Raw genomic sequence first — 17,057 nt, 5'->3', positions numbered from 1 at the left:
GAAAGAGTTAATGTAGAGCCCTGGAACTTATTTGCAAAAGTAAAAACCACGTGTTAGATGAGCTCATTCTTGCCTTTTTAATTTCACTTTAACCCTCTCTCTCATACTATGGCTGAAATTTGTCGTCATTTTTCTCCTTTTTTCCACAACTCTCTTAGAACACTTCAGACTCACTTTTTATTGTCACATGTTGCATCTATCCCTGTAGACTCTCCGAGCAATCAGTCTGCTGTTGCAGTATCCTGCTCTGTGTTCCTAGTAGTGTTCTTTCCTTGGCTCACAAGTAGAGTGGATCTTCGGGTGTGTTCGCTGATGCTGAGACTTCCCTCTTAGTTTAGCCATGGCCAGCTCTGCCAAGGGAGCAGGTGACTCAACATGGCCTGTTTATTCAGACGGTATTTGCAGAGCCTTCTCACTTGCAGCTTTTCCAGTGTGACTCATCTTGCTGATTTTCAGGATATTAGGCAATTGAATTGGCTAATTGGCTAATACAGTGCCCCTCTTGTCACAATTAGCGGCTGATTAGCTCAAAGGCCTTCAATTGAAAATATAATACATGCTATTACTGTGAAATTGATGTGGAATTGCTGTTACTAACCATTTCTTTACAGTTGCCTCTCAAAAAGTGCTGCTTCTGTACATCTAATCTTTTGGAAACACGAGAGTTATTCTGTCTCTGCAAGGAAAGGATCAAACCAGTTTTAGAGCACACACAGTTTGGTTCCAGCTGATCTGACAGTCTCTGAACTTGTGTTGCTTTAACGACTTTGTATATAAATCACAGTAATCCAGGTGTCTTGTCTCCTGTATTTGGTCACAAAAGGTGTAAGTGTTAACTGTTTAGCTGCCACGCTCAGGTCTGTAAAAGGACCTCATTGGGTTAGATTGAAAAACTTCTGAGGCCCTTGAAGATGGCAACAAAGAATCCTGTAAGTAGGGGTCTTATAGCTCTTTGTTTTAAAGCCTCGTGGCTCTTAGTGTGCTCTGGAGTGCTGCTCTATGGAAGGGATAGCCACAGTGAAACAGGTTTCCAGGTATGAGAGATACCAAATCCTTTTGACAGCATGACAGTGACTGAACTCGTCTGTAACATGTCAAACCATCTTTTTTTTTTTAGGAATATACTTTGCCTTAAACTGCCCAGTGTACCCTAAAATATTTGAGATTGGATCATCTGTTTCTTATCACCCAAGTTTGGGCTTTGGAATTTCAGAAAACATGTCACAGCAAGAATTTCTCTTTCTCTCCTTCTTTCCTCTGCTTTGCACACCGAACTGGTACAGAACTCCTGGTTTTGTACCACCCACAAAACTGAATCAAATCAAACTGAGCCTTTAAAGGAATCTGATCTGAACCAAAATTTCTGGAAAGCAGAAAGGGAATGCTGCTTTTTTTTTTCTTAGCTGGGGCAGTGTAAACTTACCACTGCAGTATGGAAATCTCACTTCGTGCACCTCCAGGTAAAAATACTGTCGATTTTAAAAGCATTTGATAAATGTGTATGTTAAGCCTGAGCAAGGGGTTAAACACCCTCAGTGTAACTTGAACTGTCAGACTAGTCCTGTTGGTTTTTTCCTTTTGGTGAGGTTCTTAATTGCTTCTTTAATTGGTTGTGTCTGTTTTTTAAGATCCAGTTCGTTTTCTGTCTGTGAAGTAAACTGTGCCCCAGTTACTGGGCATTTTGTCAATCCTGATCCCTTTGTCAAGGAGTGAGGTGGTAGAGGGATTGTTTTCCCTACCAGACACCGAGGCTGATGCACCATGAGCAGATGTATTTGGAGGTTAAGCACTTGAAACCATGGTACATCTCCAAGGGAAAACCTGGCTGTGTCCCTAATAGCAGTGGCTAAAATTAGGTGCTTGAGTTTGGCCTAATTTTGTGAGGAACAGTGTGTCCTTTTACTTGCATCGACAGAGACAGGAGGGAATTGGGTTTTGAGAAGCTCAGCACAGGTTTTCTCTGGCTTAACTTGGGCCATTCATGTCGATGTAAATATATACCTGTGGTTCCCCAGAACTGGGGAGGAGGGACAGCTCCATGGGGTGCAGGCAGCAGAGGGATCCAGGTTAATAGCAAGGTAATGTAGAGCCATCCTGTTCCTGGGAGAAAAAGAAATACCCAAGTGGTATGTCAGATGCCCTTTTTGGCCAATTTGAAAGCATTTGGAGTATAATGAGGATTAGATCTTCCTAGCTTTGCCTCTGGTTTGCAATAGCTTCTACATCAGCTTTGAGTATTTTTTAATTATATGTGAGAGCCTCAAAGTTGTGTCTGGCAGGATCAGCCACAGAGGCTGTACTGACTGCACACCCCAAATCAGAGGGGGCTGCTGTTTGAGGGACTGTTTCCAGAGTGTAGTGCTAACTGAAAAATCTTTGCATTGGGTGTTTCACAGATTTGGGGTTTTGGTGGTTTTTTTTCAATCTGTTTGGTTATATCTGCAGAGCCCACAGCTTGTACAACTAGCAAGAAAGTGATGCTCTCATTTTACATCTTCTTGCTAAAATGGATGAAGGTTTCATCTTGCTCCATGTTGTCATGGAGTAATATTGCAGAGGGAGATGACTCTAAATCCTGGTTTTCCTCCTTTGTGGAACGTGCAGGGTAGGCATTTAGCCTATGGAAGCACTACAGTGAGCACCAGGAGTGTCTCACTCTGTCCAGAAGGATATGGCTCTAGTGTGGTGGCAACCAAAAATCAGGAAAGAGGAGGGTTAGGGAAAAATCCTTTGTGGGTGCTGAGCAGGAATAGACATGTCAGAAGAGCCATTTGTGAGCAGTTGGCTAGTGCAGTATGTGTGTTTATGGATGGTAAGGGAAAACCTCCAGTTGGTAAAGTGCCCCCAGAGACCCAGAATTACCCTCCCCTCACCCCAGCCTGGCTCACTGCAGTCTCTGCTCCCCGAGGAGCCAGGCTGTGGCTCCCAGATGTGCAGCAGGGAAACTCCACAAGTTCTGTCACTTCACAGTGTGAATGAAACACAAACTGATACTGATGAGAATGGAAGGATACAGAGATCAGGCACTAAAATAAATAACTCGCTTTGTAATCTAAGTATTCTGCAGAGCAGAAGCACAAACCCTCATTCCTTTCTAGTGCTGAAGCCAGAACCAGGAGGAGTTTTGCCTGCCTGATTTGGTTTAAGTCTGTTATTCCTCCTTCGTACCATCTTGATTTAGATCTCCTTTTGTCTTGATTACCCCCTCAAATAGTCGTATATTTTTATATTTCACCTGTATACATGTAGCTTGTCCTAGCTGTGCACTTTGATTTCTTGTAGTCTTTCCTTTCTGAATTCCTTGTAATTTCTTGGCCTTTTTATGGTTCTAAAAATTGGAGTGTTTAATCTGTGAAAGTCTGAGGAATGAAGCAGAGAGAGGGGAGGAAATTCTGCAGTGACTGAAGGCGAGCACACACTGAGCATTCAGTTCTGAGGGCTGGCATGGCAGTGCTGTGCACGTGTGCTGTAGCAGTTAGCCCAGGGAGGCAGGAACGGATTTCATCACACCCCTTCTCACACAGGTTAGGAGGGAGGAGGTAGGTCCAGTGTCTCTTGGAAGCACTACAGAGAGGGTTTGTTACCTATGTATCTGCAGTGCTTCAGCAGAGAAGAGCAGAGACTGCTGCTGTAGGACGTAATGTTGCTGAAATGACCTGTCCTGTGTAGCTGTTAATGGTGAATTGTTTACTTTGCTGCAGGAGTGGAACCACCACATCAATGGAGCAACTCACAGCCGCCGCTGTCAGCTGCTGCTCGAAATGTATGAACTGCAACTACAGTAAATGGGGCTTGAGGGCAACTACCTCTCAACCTGGGCACAGCACCAGCCTGACAGAGCTCAGGGGGCCTTGTCCACCCTCAGACACAGGGTGGGACTGTTGGGGATGTCCTCTGCAGGGGCCAGTGCTTGGGCTGATGATCCTTGTGGGTCCTTCTAGCTCAGCATATTCTGTGACTTTAGAGTTGGATCTTAACAGCTGAGAATCTGTTGTGATTTTTATCACCGATACCAACTTCTAAATTGTTGCTGTAAAACAGTGTGCAATTTGTGCTCTAACTTGGGCAGTGCTGAGAGTGACTTCTGTCCCAGGTGCTGCTCATAGCCCTTGCAGTGGTCCCTGGTGCTGCCCTGGGCTGTGGCTGTGTTACCTGTGCAGGTGTCACTGCCTGTGTCAAGTGTTACATAGGTAGAGGGGATTACATTTTTCTTATATTTTCTTTTAATTTTGTTTCTTTTAAGATACCCAGAATGGAATCCTGACAGTGATTCAGGACATGGAATGTAAGTAGTAATTAATTCTGAAGTATTTATAGTTTTTTATTTGAAGCAGAGGAGGTTCTTAGCATTTGATGTGGAACAACACACCTCCTTTGCTTCACATGCGTTCTCCTCCCCTGCTCTTCTAGCTGAAGAGCAGCAGCAAAAGTAGCTAAAGTTGTCTGCATAGACACTCTGCAGAGATTGGAGGGCTTTGAGAATGAAAGCTTCAGGTTTTTGGTTTAAAATTACAGTGTATTTTCTTCCTTTCTAGGGGTGATCCCTTTATGTTGCAGCAGTCCACAAACCCTGCACCAGGAATTCTGGGACCACCACCACCTCCATTCCACCTTGGAGGACCTCCTGTTGGGCCAAGAGGTAACCTCAGCCTGCCTTTACAAGGCTTAACTTCTTGCTGGTTTTGGTCTCGTGTTAATTTGTTACTTGTGATTTAAAGCAACAGAACACTTTTCTGACCAGTAGAACTGAAATACTTCAGTCCCTCCCTGGCCAGGACTTTCCCCTTGCTCCCAGCCCTGACTACCAGACCCCTTCCAGCTGCTGCGTTTGAACTGTGATTAATCGACACGTGTCTTGGACTTGGATCTGACTACCAGACCCCTTCCAGCTGCTGGGTTTGAACTGTGATTAATCGACACATGTCTTGGACTTGGATTTTTTTTCTGTGTAGGAAGTTTTTGTATCTGTCTTCCAAGTAGCTCCATGTTTTGGAGTTTTCTGGGTGAAACTTAAAAGAATTCAATGTCCTGAGTAGTTCTTCCTCCTAATTTCAAATGAGTTTAACAAATAAATGTGAATAGCAATTGAGAAGTGGGAGGATGGGTGATGTAAGCCTCTTCCTCCCTGGAAGGCTAAGGACCAGGTTCTGGCCTGGTGCTGTTACTTCCTACCTCTTAAATTGTTTGAGTGACTAAAAGAGTAAAGCTAATGAGTTTTCCTGCTATTCAGACAGAGTACAAGTAGTTTAGGCAGGTTTTTAGATGATAATGCTTTGATTTCATTAAAGTAATGCTGTTAATAGTTTAAAACATCTCGCACTTGATTATGAGCCAAACTACCTGAATGGCTTTTCTCAGGTGTTTCCTAGTCAAATGGGCACTGTGAAAGAATTTGGGATGGTTTAGAACCTAAACCCTCAACTGTCAAGTGTCATAGATAAGAGATCTCAGTCATATATTTTGTGTACAGAGATGTTTTGCTATGGCAAATCTTCCTCAGGCAGGAGAGATTGGGTTTTTTTTCAACAGGCTTTACTTATTCTGTGCTGCTCCTGCAGTAACTGCAGCTCTTTCTCTCATATTGAAGTGAGTGAGCAGAGGGAGGAGCCCAAGTTACAGCACCTCGGGAAGAAATTAAAAGCCTTTTTAGACTGTGATGAAATAATTAGTTGTTAAAACCTGATGTCATCCTGGTTTGGTATTACAAGTGACTTACATCTTTTAAGAACTGGTGATGAGATGTGTCAATCCCAGTCTGACAGGCTGAACTGAGCTTGTTCATTGCTTTCATTTCCTAAAGGAGCTGGAAATGGGAATATGCAAGGACCGAGGCACATGCAGAAGGGCAGAGTGGTTAGTATTACACATTCATTACTGTTTTAACCCATCAATTTGTTGTACAGTTTTTGTTTGCTGCCTTAAGATACTCGTTTAATGGATGGATTGTCTTTAGAAGTGATTTGAGGACCTGTGTGGAAGTGCTGAAGCTTTGGTATAAGACTTGGGGGGTTGTTGTGCCAAGGACTCTACAACCAAAACTGTACAGAACCTCCTCAGACATTCTCTAATGGGGAAGCTGGAGGAAGTTCTGTGGCTTTTCTTGTTTTGACTACTACTGAAGGTTTAAAAATGTAACAAAATAAGAGGTAAAATTAGAGCAGAACCTTGTCAGACTGTTCAGGTTGGCTGATGTGTGTGTTTTCATGCTTTGTCTCCAACAGGAAACAAGCAGAGTTGTGCACATCATGGATTTCCAGAGGGGAAAGAACTTGAGATACCAACTGCTGCAGCTTGTTGAGCCCTTTGGAATAATCACAAATCACCTGATTCTAAACAAGATCAATGAGGTAAGACTCGGCTCCGTAGCACTGCTGGCTGGTGGCTCTGGTGTGCTTCTGGGACTGGCTGAGCTTTGCATCTGTAGACAGACTTGGCTACCAAGCAAGGTGACACACATGTCACCAATTTTCCCTCCCATGTGGGAAAGGAAGGCCTTTTCCTGGAATTTTCTTTCCAGAAATGCTGCATTTTCATTGAACTATTAAAAATCCTTCTTGTTGGTTCTTCATAGCTTTCTCAACAACATCACATTCTGTTCTTGTTTTAATAGTCTCTGAAAACATACTCTGTGTTAAGTTGTATCACACAATGTGTTATATTTTGAAGTGTGGAAAGAGCCAATATCCTAGAAGAGAAAAAGCAGGAAGCAGTTGGGTGTTCTGACTCTAAATCTAGGTGGAGTGTAAGCAAACACCTAAGTAAAGTATGTGAATTCAGCCAAGTTCTGCAGGTCCGTTAATAATGTGGTTACCGAAAGGCAGTTCTCATTTTTGGTGGAGCTGTTTTTACAAGAAGGCAAGGAAGGGCTTGAGGTGTGGATCGAAATGAGATTCCTGAGGGAGCAGCGTTTGATTTGGGTCTGTGTCATTTCAGGCATTCATTGAAATGTCAACCACTGAAGATGCCCAGGCTGCAGTGGAATACTATTCCACAACACCTGCCCTGGTGTTTGGCAAACCAGTCAGAGTCCACTTGTCACAGAAGTACAAGAGAATCAAGGTAAAACATTGTGCTTCACTTAACATTGCCTTTTTTTCACTGGAGCACTCGGTGTTACAAGGCTGTTTCATTGAATTTATTCCTGGTTTCTGTACCTCTCAGCTGTATCACCTGAGTCGGTCACCCAGCTATGTTTCACATCTTCAAAAAGTGTCATTCCCTTTTCACTTCAGAAACCTGAGGGCAAACCTGACCAGAAGAATGAGCCACCCAAACCAGAGCTCGGCCGTGTGATCCACCTGAGCAACTTGCCTCACTCAGGGTACTCTGACAACGCAGTGCTCAAACTGGCTGAGCCCTATGGCAAAATCAAGAACTACATCCTGATGCGGATGAAAAGCCAGGTAACTGCCCCGGGAGGCTTTCAGCTGCCCTTAGCTGGTGCGTGGGCAGACCTGCTGCTGTGGCACAGTGTGGGAGTGATCCGGGGCCAGGGTAGGTGGGGGTTGCTGTGGAGCTTCCTGCCACGTGTCCCTGTAACTTGAGCTGCTGTAGAAGCAGAAACAGGCCTGGCTGGGAGCGAGGTATGTTGGCATCGAGGCTTAATGACTGACTTACGCAGATTTCATGGGGCATGGGGACTGTTTTCTTAGGGCTGAGAAAAACGTTTCTTAGGAAACATTAACAGATTTTTCCACTATTACGCATTTGTTCCGTGTGCCCTTTAGTTGTCGTTCTCTAAGACTAAACAAAACCAGTCCTGCTGTGGCCCTCTAGCCTTAGAATAAAGGTTTGAAGACAGTGCATTGCATGTGTGTGGTGAAATGCTTGGGGTGTGCATGGACGTGATTTTTGTAAATACACAAGGGTTTCAGCTATGTGGTTCTTGTTTTTTTAAGCTTTGCTGTCCCAGTTTGTTGCTCCCTTGAGTTCAGTAGGAAATTCCAGTGCTTTTTCAAAGAGATGAGTGCCTGAGTCCCCTAATGCCACACTTGGGAAGTGAAAAAATCACTAGGCTCTATTCTGTGATCCCTAGGAAGTCCTTCCTGACCTTACTTCACTGGAAAACCAAAACCCCTTGCTGTCTAAGTTGGCTGCAGAAACAGCTTTTAGCTTTCTGTCAAGGATACTCCAGCCCAGATGTGCTGTTTAAAGCTTGTCCAGCAAGCTTAGTGTGCCCTGGGCCCTGCAGAGCTCCTCAGAGCTGGGCTGGCACACCAGCAGTCACTGCCTCTCTGCCTCAGGCTTCGCAAACAGCAAAACACTGGGGTAGTTCTCTGCTCCCCTGGAATCCCCAGACACACAAACAGTTTCATTGTCCAGATGCTTTTTTTATATAAATCATTTTTATGGTGACTTTTTTGCAGACTGTTTAGATGCCTGTTTAATTCCAGAACTGTCCATGGGACAGGTGTCAGTGAATGGAAAATGTGGGGTGCACAGAGTGCTTGGGTGGATTGAGAGTGTTAGGGGAGGACACGTGTAGCTGAACCTCATCACTTTGTTTCAGCATTTGGAAATGGTTTAAGTTCAAGAGCTTTGCCTGCAAAAGTGTTGTGTGTTCCCTAGTCCTTTTTCATGTGTGTTTTCATCTCTCCAGGCCTTCATCGAGATGGAGACCAGAGAAGATGCTTTGGCCATGGTTGAGCATTGTGCCAACAAAGCACTTTGGTTCCAAGGCAGATGTGTGAAAGTGGATTTATCTGAAAAGTACAAGAAGCTGGTCTTGAGGGTAGGGACTGGCTTGGTTTTTAATTGTAGCTGAAGGTGTAAAGTGAAGACAATTAGCACTTGCTGAGGATTCAGTGTTGTTTGTAAAATGGTTTGCTTTAATATCTTCTGGCTCCTTCAGTGAGGTTCCTTGGCCCAAGAGAGGTGTTATAAGGCCTAGAACAAAGCTAAAGGATATTCCTTTCAGATTAGACAAACCCCAAACATTACTAGAACTCAGATTTTAGAGGGATTGGTGCAGATTCTAGTGAAAATGGCTCAGTTAGAATGTTTTGGGGTGTGGGTTCTGGTTTTCTTCCCCCTCCTCTGGAAAAGAATAAGTGTATGATCTATCAGAACTGTACTCTGCATGTGCAGCTCATATGAAGGAGGGAGAGATTGGCTGAGGGCTTTGTTTTTGCATAACACCAGGGTAATATTCTTGAGTTATAGGACTTTGTCCATCAGACCAGGCAGAAAAGCAGGAAAAATCGAACTGTCAAGTTGTCTCCTGAAAATGTAAACTTTGTGTTGTGGAGTATGAGGAAATCCTACTGTTGCATGTGAGCATGCTCCAAAATGATCACTTAGTGGCAAATTCATGTACTCCAGCAATGCATTTAACAGTGTTACTGCCTACAGGTGACACTTCCTGCTCAGTAACTCATCAGGTGAGGTGCTGTAAGTTTCCTAAAGGTTTGCCACCGATGATAGGGAGAAAAGTGCAGTTTAGAACTGCTCTGTGCCAGTGCCTGCACCACAGTGCTGTGTTCGTTAAGAGAACGGGAACTGTATGTGGATTTTCTGGAGCAGGATATCCCTTTTGTTTTGTGTTGGATCCCTGTGAATGGAGACATGGGATTTCCAGGTTGGCCTGGTCCTCTCTGAGGTGAGATCAGAGTTTGTGGGTGGGTATGGCACAAGAACCCCTGGGGGCGAATGTAGCTGGAAGCACTTGGCTGGTTTGTGCTTTGATCTGAGTTAAGGCTGCAACAGTTGTGTAAATCATTCTCTGATGTGACTCACAAAGGTTGCTTCATTTTCTTTTAGATTCCCAACAAAGGAGTTGAACTGCTAAAAAAGGATAAAACTAGGTAATTTCTTGCTGTTAAAGCTTAATGTTGTTTAAAAGAAATGTGAAAACACCTTATCATTGGGCAAGCTCTGAGATCAAATGGTTGTTTGCTGTCCCCAGAGATGAACTGTTTCCAGTGTGCTACCCACCCTCTTCCTCTAATGATGGAGCTTTCACAGGCTCTTCAGGCTCCTCAGGAAATCCTTTCCATCCATAATTACCCTTCCTGCAATTGAAACCCATGAGCAGTTGTCCTGTCTGTAAGGACAGTTTCTCCTTGGAGCAACCTTTTGAATGGTGTCCTTCAAGGTTCCCCTCAGCCTTCCCTTTTCTGAGCTGAAACACAGTATTTTTCAGGCTTGTCTAGAGAAATATAAACCTTTTTTTGAGTAATCTTTGGGCTCTCTCCAGGTTTACAAGCAACAAGTGTTCTTTGTTCCTTACAGAAAGAGAACATACTCTCCAGACAGCAAAGATTCCCCGAGCGATAAGAAGTCCAAAACAGAAACTGCTCAGAAACCTGAAAGTGGCAGCACAGAAGAAAAAGCAAAAGAGGAGAAACCAGATGATCCTGCTGAGCCCTCAGGTGCCAAAAGTGGGGAACAGGCAGACCAGGATGAGCCCAGTTTACTCCTGGAGTCGGAAGATGAGCTGCTGGTGGATGAGGAGGAGGCAGCAGCGCTGCTGGAAAGTGGCAGCTCAGCAGGAGAGGATGCAGATGTTGGCAATTTAGCTGATGTGACTACTGAAGAAAAGAAGGATACACCTGATGATGTGACTGTAAAAACTGAGGGGAATGTTGTGGCTACTCCAGCAGCCAAGAAAAAGCTTAAGAAGGTAAATCATATCGCAAGGGAATCATACAGCGTGAGGGAGAAGCCTGGTCTGACTTAGCTAGCACACCATGTACAGCATTGCAGATCTTTTTGGGGGTCTTGAAAACACATGGCATACCAGTCTGAAGGGCAGCAGGTGTCAAAGCTCATGTGGAGAAAGCGGAAGATCCACATGGATTAGTTCTAAATCCCTGGTTCTGTTTGACAGAAACCTTTGCCTTGTGGGCTTCCACCCGTGTCGCTTTCTGGGGTTTGCTTGCCTTTCTCCTCACCTCTTTTTTGGCCAATACTGAGCACCCAGAACTGTTTTCTCCCCAGCAGTTTCTCTGTTGTAGTTACCCTTGAGCACAGAGCACAACAGTGACATGCAAAAAAAGTGATCTATTTGGGACTTGAGGCTAAAGTGGACTTGGACAGAATTGTATGTGCAGCTGGGGGTTAGCTGAGCCCATCTGCAGTTAGCCAGGACCCTTTCCCTTTGGAGAAAGAGCATAACTGGTTTCCAGGTGTCTTCACAGGCCACGTGCTGTGAGTTCCCTTTTCTTCACTACGTGATCCCACTGGTGGTTTTTGTGTCCTGCCATCTGCTGTTACTCCTACTCAGTCCTGTGGAGCAGTGTGCAGAGTTGGAGTAACTTTATTCACTTGCAATGTTGTTTTGCAAGAAAGTGAATGAGATGTTCCTTATTAATGAACGAAGTGTGCATGGACGTCAGATCAGAGGGTCCTCCTGTCAGGAAGGAGGTGCCATGGTGCTGGGAGTGATACTGGCAGTGCATACAGCAGGGATTAGTGCTTGGGGTGTGGGTGTCAGCTGTGATTAGCTGCCTCAGACCCAAACTTGCTTCCTTGAAGAAGACCTACATTCACAGAGCTAGTGCTGTTTTAGTCCTTCTCGTGACTGCTGTTAAACATGTGGAATAGTGATGTCTCCATGGGAGGAGGGAATGTTCAGGGACCTCCACTGTTGGGGTGGTTGGTGGGGTTTGGGTTCATTTTTGTTTGGTTGGGTTTTTAATGTGGAGATGCTCTAAGCTTCCCACTGTTGGAAAATGCTTTTAATTAATTTTTCTTCATGAACCTTCATACCATTAGTGGGCACAGAATAGTTCTGGTAAGGTTTTACCTTCTCTTCAAACATGAATTTGAGGATCTGTGGATCTTGTGGAACTTTTTGTGAAACAAAACTTGTGCATTCTAGAATGACTTAAAGTATTCATGTTGAAAGGACTTTCAAAGTAAGAATAGAGCAAAAAGGTACTGAAATTCTCAAGTTGAAATCACACATTGATATGGTGAAACAGTGACCCCTCATGATGCAAAAAAAATAGTATTCTGCAGTGGAGTACTTGATTTTGGGGTAGTTGGTGCAATTGAAAGAGCTTGTGGCAGCTGCAGGCCTGAGAAGGTGTTTGGATGAGTGAGGTAGGTGTTCAGGGAAGGACTTGCTGGCAGTGTGCACTCACAGCCCAGAAAGCAGCTGTGTCCTGGGCTGCATTCAAAGGAGTGTGGGCAGCAGGTGAGGAAGGGGAGTCTGTCCCTCTGCTCAGCTCTGCTGAGACCCACCTGGAGTAGAATCATAGAGTCATCAAGGTTGGAGGGGGACCTCTGAGATCAAGTCCATCTCTTAACCTGCCTCTGGTGTAACCCCTAAACCAGAACGTCCAGTGTCAGATGCAGACACCTCTTAAACACCTCCAGGGATGGTGACTCCACCACTTCCCTGAGCAATATTCCAGTGCTTGAACACCCTGGCAGGGAAAACATTTATTTCTAACATCCAGTCTGACTCTGCCCTATCTCAGCTCAAGGCCTCTCCCTCCATCCATGGCAGGAGAGACATCCCTCACCTCTCTCCAACTCCTTGTCAGGGAGGTGCAGAGAGCCATGAGGTCACTCCAGGCTAACCAACCCAACTCCCTCAGCCCTTCCTCATGTGCTCTAGCCCTTTGCTTCCCTCTTTGTCTTTGAGTCCTGCACACAGCTCTGGTGTCCCTAACATCAGGAGGACATGGAACTGTTGGAGCAAGGCCAGCGGAGGCCACAAAGCTGATCAGAGCACTGGAGCACCTCCCTATGAGGACAGGCTGAGAGAGTTGGGGCTGTTGAGCCTGGAGAAGAGAAGGTTGTGTGGAGACCTCAGAGCACCTGCCAGGAGCTGAAGGGGCTCCAGGGAAGCTGCAGAGGGACTCTTGGTTAGGAGCTGCAGGGACAAGACAAGGAACAATGGGGAGAAATTGAAAGATGGAAAAAAAGATTAGATATCAGGCAGAAGTTTTCCCTGTGAGGGTGGTGAGACAGTGTCCCAGGTTGCCCAGGGAGGCTGTGGCTGGCCCCACCCTGGCAGTGTTCACAGCCAGGTTGTCTAAAGACTTGAGGACCCTGCTCTGGTGGGAGGTGTCCCTGCCCAGGGCAGGGGGTTGGGGCTGGGTGATCTCTGAGGTCTATTCAGACCCCTGAACATACTGTAGAACTGTGAACTGGAGCATTTTTCCAGGGAGTTTGGAGAAGCTATTTCTGTTGCAAAACTCAGGAGGGTTTGAGGGCAGCAGTTAAGGCTGAGCTGACCAAGGCCCCGTTCTCCCCACAGCGCTACGTGGGCGGATTCCCGCGCAGCATGGAGGGGTTTGTCACCCTGGATGAGGTGGGAGATGAGGAGGACTCAGACCACCAGAAGCTCCGCAAGTCAGGCCTGGCAGGGAAAGCTGCTGGCAAGAATGATGACAGCTTGGCAGAGATCAAGGTGGACAAGATTGAGGAGGCAGAGCAGGAAGGTGAAACGCTAGAGAATGGAACCAAACCCGAAGAGAATATGAAGGCTGAAAGTGTGGAAGGTTCTGATGCTACAGCAGCACAGGATGCTGAGAAAAACATCCAGGAAAACACAGACCCCCAGGAGGAACAGGAAACTAAGAATGTCCAGGAGAAAGCTCTCATTCCAGATGAGTTCAGGATTGGGCCATACCAGCCAAACATTCCTGTTGGTAAGGCTCTTTCCATTCCTTTGCCAGTACCTCTCTGTGCATTGCAGTAGCATTTCTCATCTCATCTGACTTTTCTTTTTGGCAACACGTTGCCCCATGGCCTTTCATGTCAGGGCTTCCCCCTCCTCCACTCCCTCCCTAACCCTAGCATTTTCCTTCTTTCTCCCTTGTTTCCATCCTGTTCTCCACAGCACTTTCCTTAGGCAGAAATTTAATTGCAAGAGGTATATTTTAGCAACAGCAATTCAATTACTTAGCACAAAGCACAGCAGTGTAATAGTTTAGAAAATACGAAATCATCATAGAAAATTGTGAAGTCCTTTTGAGAAACCTCTAAAACGGACCCTTAATCTGCAAGGTTGGCTTTAAGTTAACAAACCTGCACATGTTCAGCTGTTCCTAGGCCCCGGCTTGACTAGACTAAAGCAGGGACTCTTACAGATAAAGCAGCTTTTCATGTACCGTGAATTATGGTTGTAAGATTTAGCTGAATGACATATGACATTAAAAGAAATGATGTAGAGTAGCTCTCTTAGGTTTATTTTGTGGTGTTTACTCCTCTAGGTGTGAATTATGTGGTACCCAAAACAGGGTTTTATTGCAAATTGTGTTCCCTGTTCTACACAAATGAAGATGTTGCAAAAAAGACCCATTGCAGCAGCCTTCCTCATTATCAAAAGTTGAAGGTAAGGCAAAACTTGTTCCTTTTAAATGGTTGATTCTTTCCTGGGGAATAGAGATCACTGAGGCTGGGCTGAGGAAAGCTAAATAGCCTTCAGGCAGTGCAAATTGGCTGAGACCTCTCTAAAACTGCATCTTGCAAAAGAATATACAGTTTAGATGGGCTCCAGCTTTTTTCTTTGGTAAATCTGGATTAAAAGAGGGAATTGCAGTTGGAATAAAGGCCAGGCTGAGTAGCAGTGCAATGCAAATACAGTTGGCTCAGATTCCTCAACATGCCCCTTTGAGAGTGTTTTTAATCAGTCAGCAAAGCTTCAGATGAAGCCTAAAAACCCAAACCATTTGCAACTTCTGATTTTGTGAGCACTTTATACAGTTTGGAACTGGCTGAGGTATCACATGATTGCATGAGTGTCATTGCTGCTGCTGTAGCCTCCCGCTGTGAGCTGCCCAAGTACTACCTGCAGGGCAGGGCAGTCCTGAAGGGAATTCTGGCAGCCCTGCAGTGGATTTCCAGCAGAAAGCACACCCCGGGGGCTCCACAGAGGAGAGCTAACACCTCAGGCTCCAAAGGTTTGCAGTGACAGGGAGCCCTAAACAAACACAGGGCCTGGGAAGGCAGATGGCACCAAGCAGACACCTCTGGAGGAGTAGATGAGAAGCTGAGTTGCCATGCAGGGCCTTGTAGGAAGAACCCACCTCATCCATCACCATAGCCCTTTTCTTTTTGTTTTCCATTGAGGCACCTGATTGTTGGGAAGAGGGAAGGGGGGGAATAGTGCCAATTTGTTAACTATTACTTAACGAGAACATGATTTGTTTTTTCCATGGCACAAATGACTAACGAGCTGCTTGTGAGTGACTGTGACATCGGAAAAGGGTTTGGGATTGGGGAGGGAAGGGGAATTCAGTTTTGCTTCACAATGGCACTTCTCTGTCTGGGAATCTCCTTTACTTGGAGAGCACAAGGAGTCAGTAACTAGATATTATATAAATTACAGCTATGTAATTTGTTGATGTTGCCACCAAATGCCATCGAAGTGGTAACAAATGCCTCCAGCTTCCCCAAAACACCTTCTCTAGGGAGGGGCACGTTCTGTGTGGTGTTAGAGACGGCACATTCAGCCCAGGTAAGTGGCACAGTTGCTGTCACAGGCCCAGGACAAGGTGGAAAGGAGTTCCCTTGGCTTGCCCCCTGCAGGGCAGGGAGAAGTGCCAGCCTGGCTAGGACAGCTAATGCTCAGAGGTTTTCACTTAGAATGGCATTTATGTCTCTGTTCTTGGTGTTGTGGCTGTAAGAAACTCCTTGAATACATCCCAAATGTGCTTGCTTTCTTTCCACAGAAAATTCTGGATAAAATGGCAGAAGACTACAGGCAAAAGAAAGAAGCCTAAGGAGAAGGAAGGCTGTGAGGAAAGGTGGCTTTGTTTTTAATGTTGTTCTTTTTTAAAAGCAGTAGTAGATGGAATACTGTATTCTTTTATGTTCTAGTGAGATACAGTAGCATTCTAGGTCTGTTCATGTGTTAAATGTTGTAGCCAAAAGCATATGCAGTTAAGTTAATGACAACAATTTGTTCTTAATGTGAGAATGGCAACAAGTTATTGTTTTGACACTTAAAGCTATTACAGAAGCAAATCTTGCACCCTGGTGAAAAGCTCATCTATGGGAAAAACCCTTGATTTAACTGAAATTTGCGACTTTCAAGCTTCAGAAATTGTCTTTCAACTCCATTCTGAATAAAAACTGAGAAATAACACTGTATTTTTATTTTACCTAGAACATTCCATGTCTGGGTCTGAGCCTAACAGCTGTTTAATTTTGAGTGTAAGGTTGTCATTGCATTTCACTTGAAAAAGTCTTTCAATGTAAGTTGCATTTTTAAATGTTGAACTGCAGTTTCTTTTCATGTCACTGCTGTTATCTAGAGCAAATAGGGAAATTAGTGGTTAGTTTTACAACTTTGTGATTTTTTTTTTTCTAAGCTCTTGCTAGACTTTCCTCTTGAGCTGTTCTGTGTATTTTTAGTGAGAAGTAAATGCCCATTCTCCTGACCAGTATTATTTCCTCGAGCTCTTCCTGCTTTTACTTGAACCTCATTGCTGTCCTCACCTCTGCTATATCAAAAGCAGCATTGGAGTCCTCAAGTGGACTAAGGTACCTTTGTATTCTTCACATGGAACTTTTCGTACCTGCATTTTAACGCTGTTTTTCGTTCGAATCTGGTTTTGTCAAGACTCTTAGAACTGTGCTCTTAATGTTACCTGCACATGTGAGATGTGAACAGGAATTTGCATGTGTAACCTGTGTTTATCTGTAGTTTTTGTTATTTACTGCTTCTTTGTGACTTCAGGTTACTAAAGTGATTCCCAATAAACCAAGCTAGGCCACAGTGGTTTGTTAGAGATGTTTGGCATGTTAACCAGTGTGTCTGCTCAACTCTTTATCCTGTGTCAAGCCACCACCCCCAGACTGGAGCTCTTTACAGTGTGCATGTGTAACACTTGTGCCGCAGCAGCTCTCTGCATAACTCGTGCTCCCTAAGCCCTCCTGCCCTTCCAGACACGTTAAAACATCACTGCTTAAAACCCTGGTAGGGATGGGATATTCTGCTGACAGTTTTATTTCTAGAGGTTTGGGGGGTTTCCATCAAAGCTCAAGTTCAAGCCACATCACATCCATGTGGATAAAAGTGTCTGAGGACAGTTCTTCAACCCTGTGCCTCCCCCAGTGAGGCTTTGGGGTCAGCGTGGTGTTGGATGCAGGAGGCT

The 17,057-nt window shown here is 44.9% G+C and overlaps 1 protein-coding gene across 2 annotated transcripts in view; it reads left to right on the top strand.

Moving 5' to 3' along the window:
* The window catches only part of MATR3 (matrin 3), an 18,356-nt gene extending 1,678 nt beyond the window's left edge, over window positions 1-16,678 (top strand). Inside the window, exons 2-14 of one of the 2 annotated variants that reach the window (XM_009084901.1) lie at window positions 3,702-3,763; window positions 4,244-4,285; window positions 4,536-4,639; window positions 5,801-5,853; window positions 6,222-6,347; window positions 6,934-7,059; window positions 7,233-7,403; window positions 8,600-8,731; window positions 9,760-9,803; window positions 10,231-10,621; window positions 13,211-13,604; window positions 14,169-14,290; window positions 15,630-16,678. In XM_009084901.1, coding sequence (XP_009083149.1) covers window positions 3,702-3,763; window positions 4,244-4,285; window positions 4,536-4,639; window positions 5,801-5,853; window positions 6,222-6,347; window positions 6,934-7,059; window positions 7,233-7,403; window positions 8,600-8,731; window positions 9,760-9,803; window positions 10,231-10,621; window positions 13,211-13,604; window positions 14,169-14,290; window positions 15,630-15,680 — 1,818 coding nt within the window. In that variant the 3' untranslated portion in view covers window positions 15,681-16,678. Of the gene's footprint in view, window positions 1-3,701; window positions 3,764-4,243; window positions 4,286-4,535; window positions 4,649-5,800; window positions 5,854-6,221; window positions 6,348-6,933; window positions 7,060-7,232; window positions 7,404-8,599; window positions 8,732-9,759; window positions 9,804-10,230; window positions 10,622-13,210; window positions 13,605-14,168; window positions 14,291-15,629 lie in introns of both variants that reach the window. The other variant, XM_009084902.1, reaches the window with a different exon arrangement.
* Window positions 16,679-17,057: the final 379 nt, after the last annotated feature.

Source organism: Acanthisitta chloris, unplaced genomic scaffold (assembly GCF_000695815.1).
Source record: "Acanthisitta chloris isolate BGI_N310 unplaced genomic scaffold, ASM69581v1 scaffold18281, whole genome shotgun sequence".
NCBI classification, from domain to species: Eukaryota; Metazoa; Chordata; class Aves; order Passeriformes; family Acanthisittidae; genus Acanthisitta; species Acanthisitta chloris.
This window is presented reverse-complemented; position numbering and strand designations above follow the sequence as displayed.